At 37.3% G+C, this 18,006-nt stretch overlaps 2 protein-coding genes across 16 annotated transcripts in view; one reads left to right on the top strand and one right to left on the bottom strand.

The window, feature by feature from the left end:
- LOC126764476 (FERM domain-containing protein 8) overlaps positions 1-18,006 on the top strand; it is a 459,702-nt gene that overhangs the window by 416,511 nt on the left and 25,185 nt on the right. The gene's annotated exons all lie outside the window — the stretch shown is intronic.
- Positions 4,516-6,828, bottom strand: LOC126764486 (protein distal antenna-related). The gene has a single exon (XM_050482195.1). The coding sequence runs from the start codon at positions 5,872-5,874 to the stop codon at positions 4,657-4,659; it is 1,218 nt and encodes a 405-aa protein (XP_050338152.1). The 5' UTR covers positions 5,875-6,828; the 3' UTR covers positions 4,516-4,656.

Genomic DNA, 18,006 nt, shown 5'->3' with positions numbered 1-18,006 from the left:
TAATGCGATCCTTAGTGCCAAATTTCACTTTAATATCTTTATTTGTGGCTTAGTTATGACACTTTATAGGTTTTCGGTTTCCGGCATTTTGTGGGCGTGGCAGTGGGCCGATTTTGCCCATCTTCGAACTTAACCTTCTTATGGAGCCAAGGAATACGTGTACCAAGTTTCATCATGATATCTCAATTTTTACTCAAGTTACAACTTGCACGGACGGACGGACAGACGTACGGACAGACGGACGGACGGACAGACAGACATCCGGATTTCGACTCTACTCGTCACCCTGATCACTTTGGTATATATAAGCCTATATCTGACTCTTTTAGTTTTAGGACTTACAATCAACCGTTATGTGAACAAAACTATAATACTCTCCTTAGCAACATTGTTGCGAGAGTATAAAAATGAATGGCCAAATTGTATGTACGCTCATAACTTTCATACGACTGAACCAAATTTGATATTTTTTTTTAAATGTTCGTTGAGGTTCAAGGATGGTTTTTACGGAAAGAAAAATTCGAATAATTGCCGGAAAACCCCTAAAATCAGCCCTTTTCTTTTTCCCATACAAACGAATGAATGTTTGTTTGTTAGTAACGCTAAGAGAACGGCTGAACCAATCTTGATGAAATTTCCAGAGGTTGTTCGTTGTGGATCAAAGAAGGTTGTGGATCAAAGAAGGTTTAGAAATAAAAATACCTTATACTTTTCATGAAGAAAAGTCGGAAAATTGGATAATTCCAAGAAGTACACATTTTTTTAAATTTTTGTTTGTTTTGTTTTTCAATATTTTGATTTGTAAATTATTTGAATCTTTCAATTTCGGTCGCTTGCTTTTTTATTCCGGCTATTCAAAAGAAAAATTATTGAAAATTATTCAGTGAAAACTTTACGTGTGTTTCACACAAAGAGGTCAATTGCAGATTGAAATTTGTGACAAAGCCACGAAGAGGTCGCGCTAATATCGGTCGGCGGTCTTTTTGAAATCAACGTATGGCAGCCCAAGACAAGGCAAGGCAAGAAGTACTTCCAGGCTGCGGTAACAAACGTGCGGAATTATGGATCGCGGTCAATCAGCAAGCTTTTCAAACAACAGTCACGATGTTTGATTGACTTTGTCTTGAAGCAACGTATATGTGGTGCTGTTGCATGCTAGACGTACTTTGTTGAGTGATGTTGACCAGATCAAATTGATGAAATCATTTCTGTGGAAACTGCTGATGTAGAAAAAGATCCAGTTTTATACGAAGTGGTGGAAAGCAATATGGTTCAACTTTTCGGTTTGTATGTCTGACAATAAATGCATGAAACACTATCCACGTGCTTTTCTTTCGGAAACACAAACTGAAAATGATAGATATCAACTCTATCGGCGTCGCTCACCAGATAACAGAACATTCAGCAATCAACATACAAGAGTTAATATCGAAGTTGACAACAGATGGATCGTACTTATTCACCATTATTGTCTAATTCACATTCAAAACTTAACTGCGAGACGCGAGTGTATTTCAACGCAAAGAATACAGTACAGCCAGTGGAAACACCGCCAGCAACAAAATTAACATTGAAGAGTTTTTTCACAACTGTCGTCAGTGATCCATTTGCGAGAACATTGGTCTATTCGGAAATACCCTGATATTATACATGGAATGCATCGCCGAAGAAATAGTTGCACAGAAATCAAGGCCAACCAGTAAATTGACATCCAGATGTGTTCTCAACTAAAGCATTAGGACTAATTTACACAATCCACCCGAAAAACGACGATTGCTTCTACCTTCGGTTGCTATTGATTAATGTATGCGGTTCAACTTTATTTGAGTCATTGCTTAATGTGCATGGTACGGTGTGTGCAAGTTTTGGAGATGCAAGCCAGCAATTACAATTGCTGGAACACGTTAATCACTGGAATGAAAGTTCGCACACTTTTCGCGATAATCATTTCGACATATGTAGCAGCCTTCAAATTCGCGTCAATTATGGGATACGAACAAAAATGACATTGCCGAAGACATTTTACATCGCCTTCGCTAAAAATTGGAAATGGTAGAATTTCGGTTGATACTTCCGGTGGTTCGATTTCAATTCCATTTTCCCTTTATCAAATCACGAAAGATGTATTCATCACAAATGTTCGGACATTGGCCAAATTACGAGTCCTTAAGTGCACACGCAATGTTAGTTGCCAAAAATACCGATGTTGTTGACTTAAACTGGAAGATTCAAAGTCGAATTCCGGGAGACTTGCGCTCATACAAATCGATCGATCATCTTGAATTATCCAGTGGCATTTCTAAATTCTTTGGACAGGCTTGGTATGTTATCGTATCATTTGCGTCTCAAAGTTTGATCTGTCGTTATTATGCTTCGCAATCTTCTAGCCGAAACTGTGTAATGGAACCCGACTGAATGTGACGCATCTATCGAATACAAGGGCAAAATGTTTGATCTTACGAATTCCTTTGAGTTTTAATGATTCCCCATTTCAGTTCAAACCTATTTCGTTTCCAGTGAAAATTGCATTTGAGATGACAATCAACAGGTCCTAAAGATAGTCGCATAGTGTGAGGCATAAATTTGGAAATGCTATGTTTTTCACACGGCCGTGGCGTGCTCACGAGTTGGAAAACCATATTTTCTGTACACCGGAACAGAAACTAAAAAATGTTGTTTATCAAGGTATGTTACATTGAAAAAAAAAAAAACAAAAATGAAATATTAAATTTAACTTTCTTTTCATTTCAAACACACATAATTTCACGCAGGACAACGGCTTCGGGGTCAGCTAGTTCTATATAAATAAAATGTGAACAAAATGACAAAATCAGTTTCAAATAGACCATTATGCAATCTATCTAAATGTACATACAGCGTACCCAAAACTTTCGTTTTTCGAGTTTTATTTCATACATTTTTATACTCTCGCAACAAAGTTGCTAAGGAGAGTATTATAGTTTTTTTCATATAACGGTTGTTTGTAAGTCCTAAAACTAAAAGAGTCAGATATAGGGTCATATATACCAAAGTGATCAGGGTGACGAGTAGAGTTGAAATCCGAAAGTCTGTCTGGCCGTCCGTCCGTCCGTACAAGCTGTAACTTGAGTAAAAATTGAGATATCATGATGAAACTTGGTACACGTATTTCTTGGCTCCATAAGAAGGCTAAGTTCGAAGGTGGGCAAAATCGGCTTACTGCCACGCCCACAAAATGGCGAAAACCGAAAACCTATAAAGTGTCATAACTAAGCCATAAATAAAGATATTAAAGTGAAATTTGACACAAAGTATCACATTAGGGAGGGGCATATTAGGACGTAATTTTTTTTGGAAAAGTGGGCGTGGCCCCGCCCCCTATTAGGTTTATTGTACATATCTCGGAAACTACTGCAGCTATGTCAACCAAACTCTATAGAGTCGTTTCCTTCAGGCATTTCCATATACAGTTCAACAACGGAAGAAATCGGATAATAACCACGCCCACCTCACATACAAAGGTTATGTTGAAATCGACTAACAAAAAACGTCAGAAACACTAAATTTTACGGAAAAAATGGCAGAAGGAAGCTGCACCCAGGCTTTTTTTCAAAATTTAAAAATGGGCGTGGCGTCGCCCACTTATGGACCAAAAACCATATCTCAGGAACTACTATACCGATTTCAATAAAGTTCGGAATATAATATTTTCTTAACACCCTGATGACATGTACAAAATATGGGTAAAATTGGTTCACAACCACGCCTTCTTCCAATATAACGCTATTTTCAATTCCATCTGATGCCTTCTCTGTATAATATATACATTAAGAACCAATGATGATAGCGGAATAAAACTTTACACAAATACTGTATTTGAAAAATATGTAAATGACGGATAATGAAATCTCGATTATCACTTTATCATGCGAGAGTATAAAATGTTCGGTGACACCCGAACTTAGCCCTTCCTTACTTGTTATTATTGAAATAAAAATCTTAAGATATTTACGCTGCTTTTAGTCAAGATCGCTTTCTTTTCTTTAACTTACGAATCAGTTGATTGATTTGACAGCGTTCAAAGCGCTCATGTGCTCATACAAATACCATTCAAAGTATGCCAAGGAAAGCAAGTAAGGCCTGCCAGCATTGGGTCAGGACTTTTACCGCGGAATTAACTTCTGAAGTAATGTTTTAATAAAAAAAGTGCAAAGAAATCGATGGTAATAAAATAAATTTTTTTCTTAGTTATTTTGACAAATTGAGATTATAGAATTTGGAATGCCGGCTATGTTCGCCGGAGTATTATTTTTTATGATTATTAGAAATCGATGATGAATGTCTGGTATCTAGGAATGAAGGTCTAGTAGCTAACTTGAATGTATTTGTAAATATTGTCATGTTAAACTACCTTCCTTCATGTATAGCAATGTATTAAATGTGTATAGGATTACATATTTTACATATGTACAAAATTGTAAAAAATAATATATGTTTTAAAATTTTAATATGTTGTATCGTTTTATTTAAGGGAACAATGTCTTTATTAAACAATAAATAACACATTTTAAAGCAGAAGCAAAGTTAAGGAACATAGTTATAGTAATATAAATTCTGCAAAATAGTACTTGTCAAATTAGCTCATTTTTAATTATATATATGTATATATATATTCACTTATTGCAATTCCTTGTTTACGACCTGAAACTCTTTGAAAGAAGAAATGGAGCTGTGTGACTGACTTGTAATGGGCATAGAAGTTTTTGAAACCTTTTTGGATAGATCTTCTGGTTCACTTTCATTGTAGCTCTGAATGTTGTTTTTTGCTTCGAAAATGCACTCTGTCATGTCTGTTCGAGATGTAAAATTTTTTGAATCACCACTTCCATGCACATAAACTGGCTTTGGTTGTAGTGTAGCAGCAGTGGCTGCTAAGGTCAAAAAATTCAAACTTGCGTTGAAAACTTTACACCACTGAAGTAATCTCGATTCATTGCTGCACTGGTTACTATTATTGTGATCAACAATGTTTCCATCATAATTTATGCCGTCTCTATTGGCAATACCTAATATATTATAATCGTTCCATTCCGTATTGTGAGTACTTGCTTTGTTGAACCACTTGTTGTATGTAATTGATTCATTATCTTCATTAAAAGGCTCTGTAAAAGCCGATTTGTCAATATTTTTATTAATAGCATGTTGGTGTTTTGGTTTGCTACGTTCAAAACTGGAACTAACTACACTAGATTTCGCTGACATAACACTAGAGTTTAACTTTGAATAATAATTTAAATTGTAAGGACTAAAATGATATTCTTTGTAATTCATTGATGTACTAATGGATGATAAAGTCTGGCCTATTGAACACAAGCCAGGTGAAATTTTATTGCTTTTAATCACCAACTTTTGCTTCATAATTTCGTTCGAATCTGGCAAAGACTTATTTCTTAGAAAATCGCTTAAGGTTTCTTCAAGTAACGCGTTTTCATAGTTGTTATCGTTGATATCAAAGTGGATATTCTTCAAATTGGACTTTCCTTTGAATTCGATCAAATTCTCAATATTAATGGCCGAGTTAAAAGAATCCCTTCCATCCAATTTATATCTTTTCGCAGCTGGTTGAAAATTGTCTAGTTTGTAAATCGGAATTACCTCGATTTCATTTTTTTCATTCATCTGGCTACACATAAAACGAAGCTTATGTTCATTTTTACACCAGCCTCGAAGTGTTGACTCTGGCACTCCAATGTCCCTTGAAACAGAGGCTTTGGTCTCCCCTTGATGAATACGTTGAATAGCCCGAATTTTGTCGTTAGGTGTTAGATTGCGCAATGGCCGCTTACCATGTGTACTCATGCGAATATTTAATTGTTGAAACGTAGGTAGATCCATAGTCGTACTCGATGTTGCGCTCAGATAATTTTTAAAATATAACGATCAAGAAATTAGATCAGTATTAGAAAAGAACACATAATCTTCTAGAAGTAGGAGCTTGGATGGAGAAGATTATATTTTAAATATTTTTCAGTAGTATCAGAAATATTTGAGCAGAACTACAGACATTAAAGTCGAAAACAAAAAGTCTACTTATGTGCTTCCGCGTTTAGAATTTTCCCAAAAGTGACAAACAATGCTAGTATTTCGATGATAATAATTTGACGTTTACGAAAATATTTCTTTGTTTTTTTCCTTCACGATTTCGCGCACAGTGGTTTATGTATAGGGAAATATTTAGTATCGCGCCGGTTAAGTATCGTTTATAGAAGGGGGGTAGCCAACCCCCGCCCCCCTTATTGGAAAGAGGAAGGGTAGAACTTTTTAATAAACCCACCCTCGACCCCCTAGAGCCCCTATAGACCTGTAGGGAGTCCTTTGAAAATTACCAAAAATCAGTGTTTTTGCTCATTCTTCCATGCAAACTGAAAACAATGCAACCCAGCCAACATTTTTGTAAGTACTTTTAATATTAATAAACAGAAACGTTATATTGAAGTATTAGTAAGTGAAAAGTGCATAATATAAGTGAAAAAGTTATTCACAATATACAAATTATCAATGTAAAAGTTGCCAATTTTTTAACTTTAAATGCAAATATCTTTAAAACTATAAGTCAGTATTTTAGCATTTCATTCATTTCTGCATTGGCGGCCTTCGGCCGCTCTTTAAAAAATAACTCTGGCCGGTCCAACACCGGCAAGCCATCCACAGTATTTTAGCATTGAACACCTTTTCGCGTTCACTTCATACATTTACTGCTAAGTGGGTTTAATTTATTCCCTTTTGTTCGTGCTTTCTCGGTAATTTGACAGTTCAAATTAGGCAGTCATTTTGGTTTTTCGCATTATTGAACTTAATGCAGAAGAAGGTGTATTTTATTTAAAGATTTACAAAGAAATTAACCATCAAAAGTAATTAAAAACATTACTAGTGGTTTTTATAATTCATAAGTAATATATGTGCGTGAAAATGTATCCATAATTGGCTTGGTACAATGCACAGCAGATGAAGATACACTAGCATATATTTAGAAATCGGCAAAAAATAGCATTTTTTAAAGTGAATTTGTGGAAAAATTTGTGAACCGATTTTTATAAAATATGTTTTAAAATAAAGTTCGATAATTTAAGCATACATGCGTGTTTAAAATTTTCAATTTGGTTCTTTCGTTTAGGTACAGTGAACCAAAATTAACCGGCGCGATACTAAACCCGACCCTATGTATATTTTAAGTTCATATAAAACTTATGAACACTACACGCGTTTTTGGCGCTATATGTAATACACCACTGAGTAAAGCGTAAATTTGTAGTTTGCTTCATTTCTGCTACTGTGTATGCATTTTAATCACATATTTCTAGAAGAGGATTTCAACTTACCACTTTTTCATAGCAGTATAATTAAAATATTATAATATAAAGGGATCTGGGGTCGACTTTATCCTGATCAATGATAAATATAGTTATAGCCGCAGGAAGCTTATAGTTTTCGAGATATACGCGTTTAAAGTTGAAAATCTGCAATATTTTAATTACGTATTTTCGATATATAAAATTAATTTTGCACTTATATTTTTCACTTTTATATCCACTAACACTTCACTAATTCATTTGTACACATTTATTTTATATAATATAGTGCAAAAATAGCTTTTAATATACATTTAAATTATTGTTGAATTATGATTATTTAAGAATAACAAATGAATTACAAACTGACAAATAATCAGTGTTACCTTATCGACATCATTTTTAAAATAACTAAATGAAATAAAGTGAACAGATTATACCCCAAATACGAGAATCAACAACCTATCAAAAAAATAACCCTGATCGGTCAAACACCGAAGTGTATCAGATTTTTTTCGCAAAAAGGAGTTCTACGCGAAAAAGATTTGATACACCCCGGTGTTTGACCGATCAGGGTTATTTTTTTGATAGGTTGTTGATTCTCGTATTTGGGGTATAATCTGTTCACTTTATTACAAATGATGTCGATAAGGTAACACTGATTATTTGACAGTTTGTAATTCATTTGTTATTCTTAAATAATCATAATATAACAATAATTTAAATGTATATTAAAAGCTATTTTTGCACTATATTATATAAAATAAATGTGTACAAATGAATTAGTGAAGTGTTAGTGGATATAAAAGTGAAAAATATAAGTGCAAAATTAATTTTATATATCGAAAATATGTAATTAAAATATTGCAAATTTTCAACTTTAAACGCGAATATCTCGAAAACTATAAGCTTCCTGCGGCTATAACTATATTTATCCTTGATCAGGATAATCTCCTCTATCCGACCATATCCTTTTTATCCTTGAAATCCTGGGACGGTATACTAAATTCTTCCCGGGATCCACAAACAAAAATATTCTAAAATTATTTATGCAGAAAAATTGAATCTTATATGAAGAGGAAACACCATGTTTTTTACTTGAAGCTTTTACAAATGAACACTTTTATACGAAATATGGCATATTACTTATGCTGGGGATTAAAATTTGTGTAGTCTTGCAACATATTGCTACAGAAAATAATAGTTTTAATCACCTAACGGTAGTATGTATCAGCCAAAACTAATGAAGATGTATAGGGTCATATGTACATATAGTACGTATATAAATGACCAGGATGATGAGACGTGTTGAAATCCGGGTGACTGTCTGTCTGTCTGTTCATCCGTACATCTGTCCACGCATGCTGCAACTTGAGTAAAAATAAGATATCTTGATGAAACATGACAAAGAAAGTAAGGACATTAATCTAAAACGTATAAAATGTCTTAACTAAGCCGTAAATTAAAATACAGAACTCAAATTTAGCCCTTAGGTACCGATTGCATCGACTACAGTGCTAGTTCTTTTTTTATCGAAAATATCGGGCAATGTGTGAGATATGTAGTACAACTGAAATTCGGAAAGGATTATGAATGAAAAATAGACACAAAAATAGGCTGAATTAGGTCAATACTTCCATATACCTAATATAAATATTTTCGAACTTCGTAGTGACTTTATGCCCTTCCTTACTTATTATTTTTTTGTTTTGCATCCTGTACCTGGGATTAAAATTTAATTTGTGTGGGATTAAACTATTTTTTTTTAATCACGAATTTGGAAGTTTAGTTCAACTGTTCACAAATAAGGACAAGCTAATTTCGGTTGTATACGACCACTAAAAAGATTCGCAACTCTCAGTTTCGTTTCTTGCAAATTATTTTATAAAATTACAATATAAAACCTGTCGAACAAAGCGTTTAAAAATTTGATATGGTTCCAAAGCTGTTTTTATTTTCGGAAGAATCCGAGTCATGTCTCTTCATTTAAATATCGTACAAGCTCCATAATCGGAACAACCTTATCCTTATTTCAAAGCTAAAAAACTCTAATCAACATACAAGGTAGTTTCCTTATGCTTCGATACAGCGTTTAGCCCGGTCAATTAGCATTTCAAATTAGTGTTTAAGGTCATTTTTCGGAATGCTCTTGAGAATATCGGTCGTCGCCTTTTGGATAGCTGAAATGTTCTGAAACCAGTGTCCTTTCATGGGCAAATAAAGTTTTCCAAATAGGTAAAAATTGCAGGGAGCCAGATCAGGTAAGTAGGGTGAGTGATTAATGGTTAATATGGAGTTTTTTGTCAAAAAATCAGTGACATGTGTACGGATGACACGGCGCATTATTGTGCAACAGGCGCTAGGACCCTGCCTCACGGTATTGTGGTCGAGCACGACGAATGCGTGACAAAAGACGCTTCATAACACCAAGATAAAACACGGCATTAATCGTTTGGCCAGGTGGGACGAACTCTCGGTGTACAATACCCTCGGAATCGTAAAAACAAATCAACATTGTCTTTATTTTTGACTTCTGAAGACGACTTTTTTTCGGTGATGGCTTTGGTCCTCACGACCTTCTTGGAATCGCTTAAACCACTCATGCACATTACTACGGGATAGGCACTGATCATCATAAACTTTTTTCATCATTTGAAATGTTTCAGTAAACGTTTTCCCAAGTTTAAAACAAAATTTAATTTTTGCTCTTTGCATTTTACGGCCGATGACCAAAAGCTGCTGTCACTTTTTGATCGATAACATCAATTGTATGTAGTTATCCAATTGTCTTAAAATTTTTACCAAATGTCAACAAGAGATCAAACTCTTTATTTCATATACCCACCAATAGGTGGCGCCACCAGAAACAGTTATATTTAAAAAGTTCTGTTTCTTTTGCGACAGACCTTGTAGTTTTTAAACACTAGTCGCTATGCAACGATGCTAAAAATACTCTGTTTTTAATTCGTTTTGCGTCAATTATTTTTGGAATGTTAACGTAAATGCAATTGTTTAAATTGACAGCATTTTAAAAGGGTTAAAAGTAATGCATCGAAATAAATTTGAGTTTTAATGTATGATAATATATAATATATAGTATTAATGATAAATAAATAAACAGTAATCTTGAGCTTGTTATTTGAAAATGATAGGAAGAAAAATAAAATATTGGCCGAAATGCCTATTGAGTGGCATAATGGTAAAAATATTCAAAAAAGAGAAAAGTATCAGGGAATAGCTAAAATTATGAACTACTCCAAAAACGTAGCTAATACTTTTCACGACGTGATACCCCTGAAACTAAGGGTACAAAAGGCAAAAACTTAACCCGTTTCAACTAAATGTTGTTACGCTACGCCCAGAAAATGCTTTTCAAACTTCTTATAACTTAAAAATGGAATTGAATTATTTTTTAAATCCTACATTGTGGGAACAACATTCTGAGAATGTTTAAATAGTCTACTACATACTCTCTTTCCCTTATCCGTATAATGCAACCTCATACTATAATCGAAAGTTAAAGTGTTTTCTTTCACGACACCTAACATAATGCCTTACGTCAAATTCAATAAGTGTAGTATATTTGTTTCATCCGCCAAAAACACGTTTCATGAATTTTGGCTTTTAGTTCGCCAACTGGTTAATTTAGGTCTTTCCTGTATATTCAACTTAAACTAACTCTTTGCAGTTGTCTCCAAGCTATAGTACTTGTAACTACATCATTCAATTCCATTTTCAAGTCATTGGAACCTTTAAATGAATTTTCCTGGACACAGATTTGTCCCAATTATTTGTACACCAACGTATTTTAAACATATGTTGCGAAAATAAAAAATATATACCTTGCACAGTTTTGTTTATAAGTATGTGGAATTTTAAAGAACAACTCAAAAAATGTACGTAAGTTACCTTTTTTATTTCGGGATTAGAGAAAAAAAAAATTAATCATCGGAAATCGCCTATTGTTTTTCGAAATAGTGTTCATTAAGATATATGTATATACATACTTTTGCATTCGTTTGAACAAATTGTAGAAGCACTGTTTTGAGGCATCTCCAAAACATGCGTTCTGACCGCACCAACCGCCCCTTTGTCGAAAAACGTCGACCTATTGTTTATCTTTTACGTACGAAAAAAAAGATGTCATTCGATCCCAAGTGAGGACTACATCGAGGATGACTTACCAAATTGATATTTTGAGTACTCAAAAATGCAGTTGTTTCAAGAGAGTTTGTATTATCGTTGTGAAGAGTGATCCATCTGCGACGGTTGGTTTACTTGATTTCTTGAAAGACAACTGAAATTGCAGCAGTGTTGGGCGATTTATAAATGAAAATCGTCGGGTTCAGTGTCTAGACTTCTGGAAACGTGCCCGTGGTGGCCATGTAAAAGAAATCGAGTACCGTGCATAACGGCATCGAATGTACTTTTGCAGGAATAAGGAATTTCATTTACATCCAAATCGTTTTTGATTTATTTAAAAAACTTTTGTATCGCTCTTATTGAAAAACCCGTTATATATATGTATATATATATGTATATATGTAGTATATATATACATATATGTACTAGTGGCCCGGTACGTGCTTCGTTAAGTACAAAATCAAATAATCAATCAAATCAATTTCATTTATTCAAACAAAAAAATATTTTATTAATTGCTAGCTATTTTGAAACTTAATTGTAATCGTTTGAATAAAAATGGCATAGATATCAGTCGGATTCATAGAGATATGCGGTATCACAAAACTTCTCTTTTTGATTTATCAGTTAAAATTGTAGCTTCAATCAAATTTTGCCACAACTTTTTCATTGCCAATAGCAACAGGTTGCAAGAGTATAATATTTTCTGTGACACAAAAAGATGTCATTTGAAATGTCGATTTATATTGTTGAAAATTACTCAAAAATATCTGCGACGTTTGAGATGTCCAAAATATTAATGAATACAAAGATTCGGGTGGAGTTTCAATTGCTGGCAATCTCAGTTTGCCATTAGCACAACACATCCCGGGCGTTTCACCTTGAAAGTTAGCCGGATCACAATGCGGGCAAATTGCGGCCATCATTCCAATGTACGAGTAAATACTGTAGTCAATCTGTGTACAGAAAAAACACTTCTTTTTAATCCGTACTGTGAGAGTTCACGTTTGACTCTGAAATTCTTTATTTAAATTTGTTTCGTCAATACATTTCTTAATTCTAATCTCTTAACTAGGTACATATATATGTATATGTGTGTATGCTTAGTGTACATACACATGTGTAAATATGTATTTTATTTTTATTGCATTTTTCAGATACCAACGCATTGATATTTTACAGCTATTTAGATTAGTGCATCTGTTTATGCGACTTCATGGCATCCCGCCCCTCAACACAACACAACATTCACCACACCACATTCAGCACACAACGCAACATTCATCACACAACTCACCCTCATCACACAACACAACAGTCAGCACACAACCTACTTTATCATACACGCAACCCCACGCAACAAACAAACCACACTACACACACACCATAATCGTTTTTTTTTCACCACTCAGCCGATCAAAAAGGATTGGTTAGATCGGGGTGTATCACCCTAAACGGGAAGAACCCAAACGGGAAATCCCAAAGCGGCGCCGCACCACATCCCCCCCTGAAACCGTCGTAATTGACGATTTCCTTTCGTCATCCTCCTCCGATGAAAGTGAGGATCTAACCCCCCCTAAGGAGAAAAACCCTCCTCCCATTCGAATCCTTAAGAAGGAATCGTGGGAGAAGGTGAGCTCCGGTCTGCGCAAAGCAGACATAAAAATCAGATCGGCTAAAGTGATATCTGAAGCCATCATCGTGTACCCCGAAACCGTTGACGGATTTCGGGAGCTCACTTCTGCCCTGGAAAGGCACGAAATCCCATATACCACAAATCAGCTCCATCAAGACAAGGACCTGAATGTCGTGATCAGAGGCGTCCTCGAATGCCTCGATGACGAAACCATCCTCAATGAATTGAGGATGAAAAATGCTGCGGTGAAGAGCATTCACCGCATGCGATGGGGCACAAAAATATGGCCCCTGATTACGGTCAACCTTGACCCTTCGCACTCCTCAGCGAAGGCGATTTTTGACCTGAAAGCAATCGCTGGCCCCAGCGTCAGAGTAGAGGCAAAGCGGAAGTCCAAAGTCATACCGCAATGCCTCCGATGTCTGAATTTCGCCCACACGGCAAACTACTGCCACGCTCCATGGGCCTGCGCCTTCTGCGGTCGCTCCCATGCCACGGCATCCTGCGCTCTCAAAGAGCAGAAAAACGCGAAGCCCACCTGCATTCACTGCAAGGGCCCTCATCGCGCCACCTATCGGGGTTGCCCTAAAGCCCTAAAGCCCCTCCAAAAAAGGCCCAAAAGACTACCAAGGCTCTCCCACAAAGAGCTACTCGCCCCGCGGCACAGACCACACCACCATCTCAACCCCAACCACGAGCACAAGGGCCCACTCGCTCATACGCAGAGGTTGCCAAAAACGCAATCAAAAACACAACGCCCAATCCTGTCCCAAATATTGCTCACTTAGAGAAGCTTTTTCGGGACTTCCTGTCCACCGTCTTCAGGAACTAACCGTGGCCTGATAATCCTAAACTGGAACGCCAACGGGCTTTCCACTTCCAAAAGGATCGAACTGATCCAGCTAATAGAAGACAAATCTATTGATGTCGTTTGCATCACCGAAACTCACTTAAACTCCAAAAAATCCCTTTATATCCCGAACTTCACAATCTACAGAAACGACCGCCCATATTCCAAAGGGGGCGGTGTCGCCATCTGTGTGAAGAACTCTATCCACCACCTAGCTGCCAACACTGGCCCCTCAACACTCGAGGCTGTAGGAATTGATGTATTTCTCAATTCACACAGGCACAGGATCATCACTCTCTATATCCCTCCTGATAAAAGCCCTCTCAACATTTCATCCCTCTTCAACTCCTCCACCCCTACCATTATCGCAGGCGATTTCAATTCTAAATATAGGATTTGGAATCGTTCTACGAATAATACTAATGGATTAACCCTTTGGAGAATGTCTCTCCAACACAACTTCAACATCGAAGCTCCCTCCGAACCGACCTACCACCCTACAAATCCCAGGTTCCACGCAAGCACCCTGGACTTATTCCTCACAAAAAACGTGACCCTCAACAGAGATCCCTGGACTCTCCCGGAGCTCAGTTCAGACCACTCCCCGGTCTACCTGGAGCTCGCGAATCGCCCTCTACTTTCATTTCATCCACCTGAAATTCTTGTTGGAAACTTCCGCTTTCACTTGCACCCAAATCAACTCAATAGCTGATCTTGATAAGGCGGTCGCAAGTCTAACGGAGGAAATCCAAAGCTCAATAATCTCAGCCACCTCCTCAATAGAAGCTACCACAAACCCAAATAATCTTCCCCTACGTATCCGAGCACTCATCGCCGGGAAAACAAAATCCGCAAACTCTGGCAAAAGCACAGACTCCCCCGGCTACGCCAAACTTTAAATTCCACTCAAAGGGAATTAAAGGTTCTCCTCCTCCAAAGAAGTTCTGAAGATTTCAACTCCTACATCGCTGAAGCCGAACAGCACCCTAAAAGTTGCTGGAAGGTAATCAGATCCTTAAGAAATCGTAAACTTCACCTCCCCGCCCTAATTAAAGACGGGATCTCTTATCCACAAGACAAGGACAAAGCCAACGTCTTTGCTCAATCCCTAAAAAACCAATACTCCCCCTTTCCAAGCCTTTTCACGAAGAAGTGTCAGCAACTGTCCGGAGCACAACCTTCCAGACGGTCGAGTTTCAGCCCACCTCCCCCAAAGAAGTCTCCGAGACTATCCGCTCCCTCAAAAACCGGAAAGCTCCAGGCCACGACAGTATCGGTAACGGCGTCTTGAAAATCTTACCGCGGAAACACCTTGTTGCCCTAAACAACATCATAAACGCGATGATGCGCTTCCAATATTTTCCCCCGGCCTGGAAAGCCGCCACAGTCGTCTTTCTTCTCAAACAGGGAAAACCTCTAAGCGATCCGGCAAACCATCGCCCCATCAGCCTACTCTGCACCCTCAGCAAAGTAGCCGAAAGCATAATTCTTTCCCGACTGGAGAAATTTGTTTTGGAAAAGAAAATTCTTCCCGACTTCCAACATGGGTTTCGAAAGCAACACGGCACCGCACACCAACTTCTGCGGGTCTCCGAATTTGTCGCTAACAACCTCAACAAAGGAAGACACATCCCTATGCTCCTGCTTGACTGTAAACAAGCATTCGATCGGGTCTGGCATGATGGGCTCATTTACAAGCTTATAAAACTAAATTTCCCACAATACCTCATTGGCTTAATTAAATCCTTCCTGTCTGACCGGCAAATCACTGCTAGGGTGAATGGTGAGCTCTCCGAAGCTCACCCGATCACGGCGGGAGTTCCTCAGGGGTCCAAACTCTCCCCAGTGCTGTTCAACATTTATTGTTACGACATCCCAACCGAGGAGAAAATCCTCACAGCACAATATGCGGATGATGTCGCCTTCTTGTACGCCTCCCGTACAATTAACTTCAGCACATCCGCCCTCAATAAATTCATCCCCACCGTCCTCGACTGGTACTGGTTGTGGAGATTCGACGTCAACACCACCAAATCAGAGGCAATATTCTTTTCACGGAGGAAACGCATTCCACCAAAAATCTTGGTAAATAGGTTCCCCATCAAATAGAGCCCTTCCGCGAAATACCTCGGTGTTGTCTTCGACAGGCGGCTAACCTGGACGAAACAAATCACAGCAGTTCGAGGTAAAGCCAATGGCGCCTTCGGCGCATTAAAACCCTTTTTCACCAATAAAAAGGTTTCACAAAGCACCAAAAAGCGAGCTTTTAATGCCATCATTAGAAGCATCTGCTCCTACGCCATCCCTATTTGGGGCTCTGCCTCACCCAGACAACTGTCCAGGCTTCAATCCACATACATGCGTCTACTCAGATCAGCCCTTAGTTTCCCGTGGTATGTTAGAAACAAACAGATCCTAGTGGAAACAAATCTCCCTTCCATTCAATCGGCAGCTATTTCTTACGCTGCAAATCTCCGGGCGTCAGTTGCATCCCACGCAAACCCCAGCATCAACTGTCTTGCCACTCTCAGGTGCAAGAAAACCGACCGCTTCAGAAGGCCATGTATCCTGACAAATCCTTCCGCTCCCACCTAACCAAAACCTCGAGCTTCGCTTATTAGCGTCAGATTCTTTTGAGGGCCACCACCGCTCGCAACTGAATCTTCCTCCTTCTCCCGCAATTTATCTTCTAGGTTCATAGCCATATGGTTGGCAACCAGTGTGGGGGGGTTTTAGTCGGTAGGCGCATCACGCGAATCCGACACTACCCGCCAGGGTGTCTTTCGAAGATTTCCCCCCCACATCTCTTCAAACAAAAAAAAAAAAAAGGGGTGTATCACAATTCGTTTTACGCCGGTATTCAAACCACTTCGCTTTTTTTCGATCGCCAACTCGTTCACGTTCACCTTATAATCGTTTAGCAGTTCTGGTCCAAATTTGGATTCCTCATCCGGTCGTGTGTGTGTGTGCGCAGGAAGCTGGAACATCAGGAGCATCAATAGTGCACAGTGAACAGTGTAGTGCAAATACCCAGAATTGTACATATAGATCTAAATATCTTGAAATTCAGTCCCGCAATTCAATTCCCGCAAAGGGAAATACATACATCTCTATACATCCACTAAAATTGTGACATCTTTCTTTTAACTTAATACACCAAGGGATATCTAACTGAAGATAAAGTAAGTATCCCCCGCAAAATAGCTAGAAAATAACTCCAACGAACAAATAGTCCTTCGAGCCGTTCAGAAAGGCACCTATGTATATACATATGTAAGATAAAAAACCACAAGTGAAAAAAAAAAAACAAAAAAAAACAAAAAATTATATAAAAATTAAATACAGAACGATACAATACATAAAGAAAAAACAAAAAAAAGTGAAGGAATTATTATAACTATATATTAAACGGGCGCGTTATAACCCAAAAGAAAGGTCAATAACCTCAACTTTGCTTAATATATAAACGGGCGCGATATAATACAAATTAACTAATAAAATAAAACTAAAGTGAAGTGAAAATAAAACATAAAAACAACACATACTTGTTCCTAGAGTGCAGTGCAGTGCTATCAAGTACATACATACATACAGTGACAAAAACACCAAACATACGGCAGAGCAAACAAGGAGTACAAGCAACGTGGGAACAGACTACAAACTAAACACGGAAAACATCAAAGGGAAAATAAAAACCAAAAAGAGAAACGACCTAGAGACAACACATACATACATACATAAGTATTGCCCAAAAACCCTTGGCGGAGAAAAAAGTGAGTCCTTTCCAATTTAATTTTTAATAAAAGTATTTATGCGCATATGTATGTTAAAATACAGTTTGAGCTGTAATACGACATACAGTTAATAAGAAATAACCCAACTATTCTATAAAAAAACCGGTTAGACAGTTCGGTATATACATACATATGTATGTACATATATAGGTACCGAAATAAATGAAAAAATTACGGTACCTGCCTATTGCTTATTTTGTGTTTCCAAGCACACTATAATTTTCCAAAAAAAAAAATTTCCAAGTCAAGTATTAT

The sequence above is a fragment of the Bactrocera neohumeralis genome, unplaced genomic scaffold, assembly GCF_024586455.1.
Source record: "Bactrocera neohumeralis isolate Rockhampton unplaced genomic scaffold, APGP_CSIRO_Bneo_wtdbg2-racon-allhic-juicebox.fasta_v2 cluster09, whole genome shotgun sequence".
Classification (NCBI taxonomy): Eukaryota; Metazoa; Arthropoda; class Insecta; order Diptera; family Tephritidae; genus Bactrocera; species Bactrocera neohumeralis.
The sequence above is the reverse complement of the archived record's forward strand: the minus strand, read 5'-3'. Positions and strand labels throughout refer to the sequence as shown.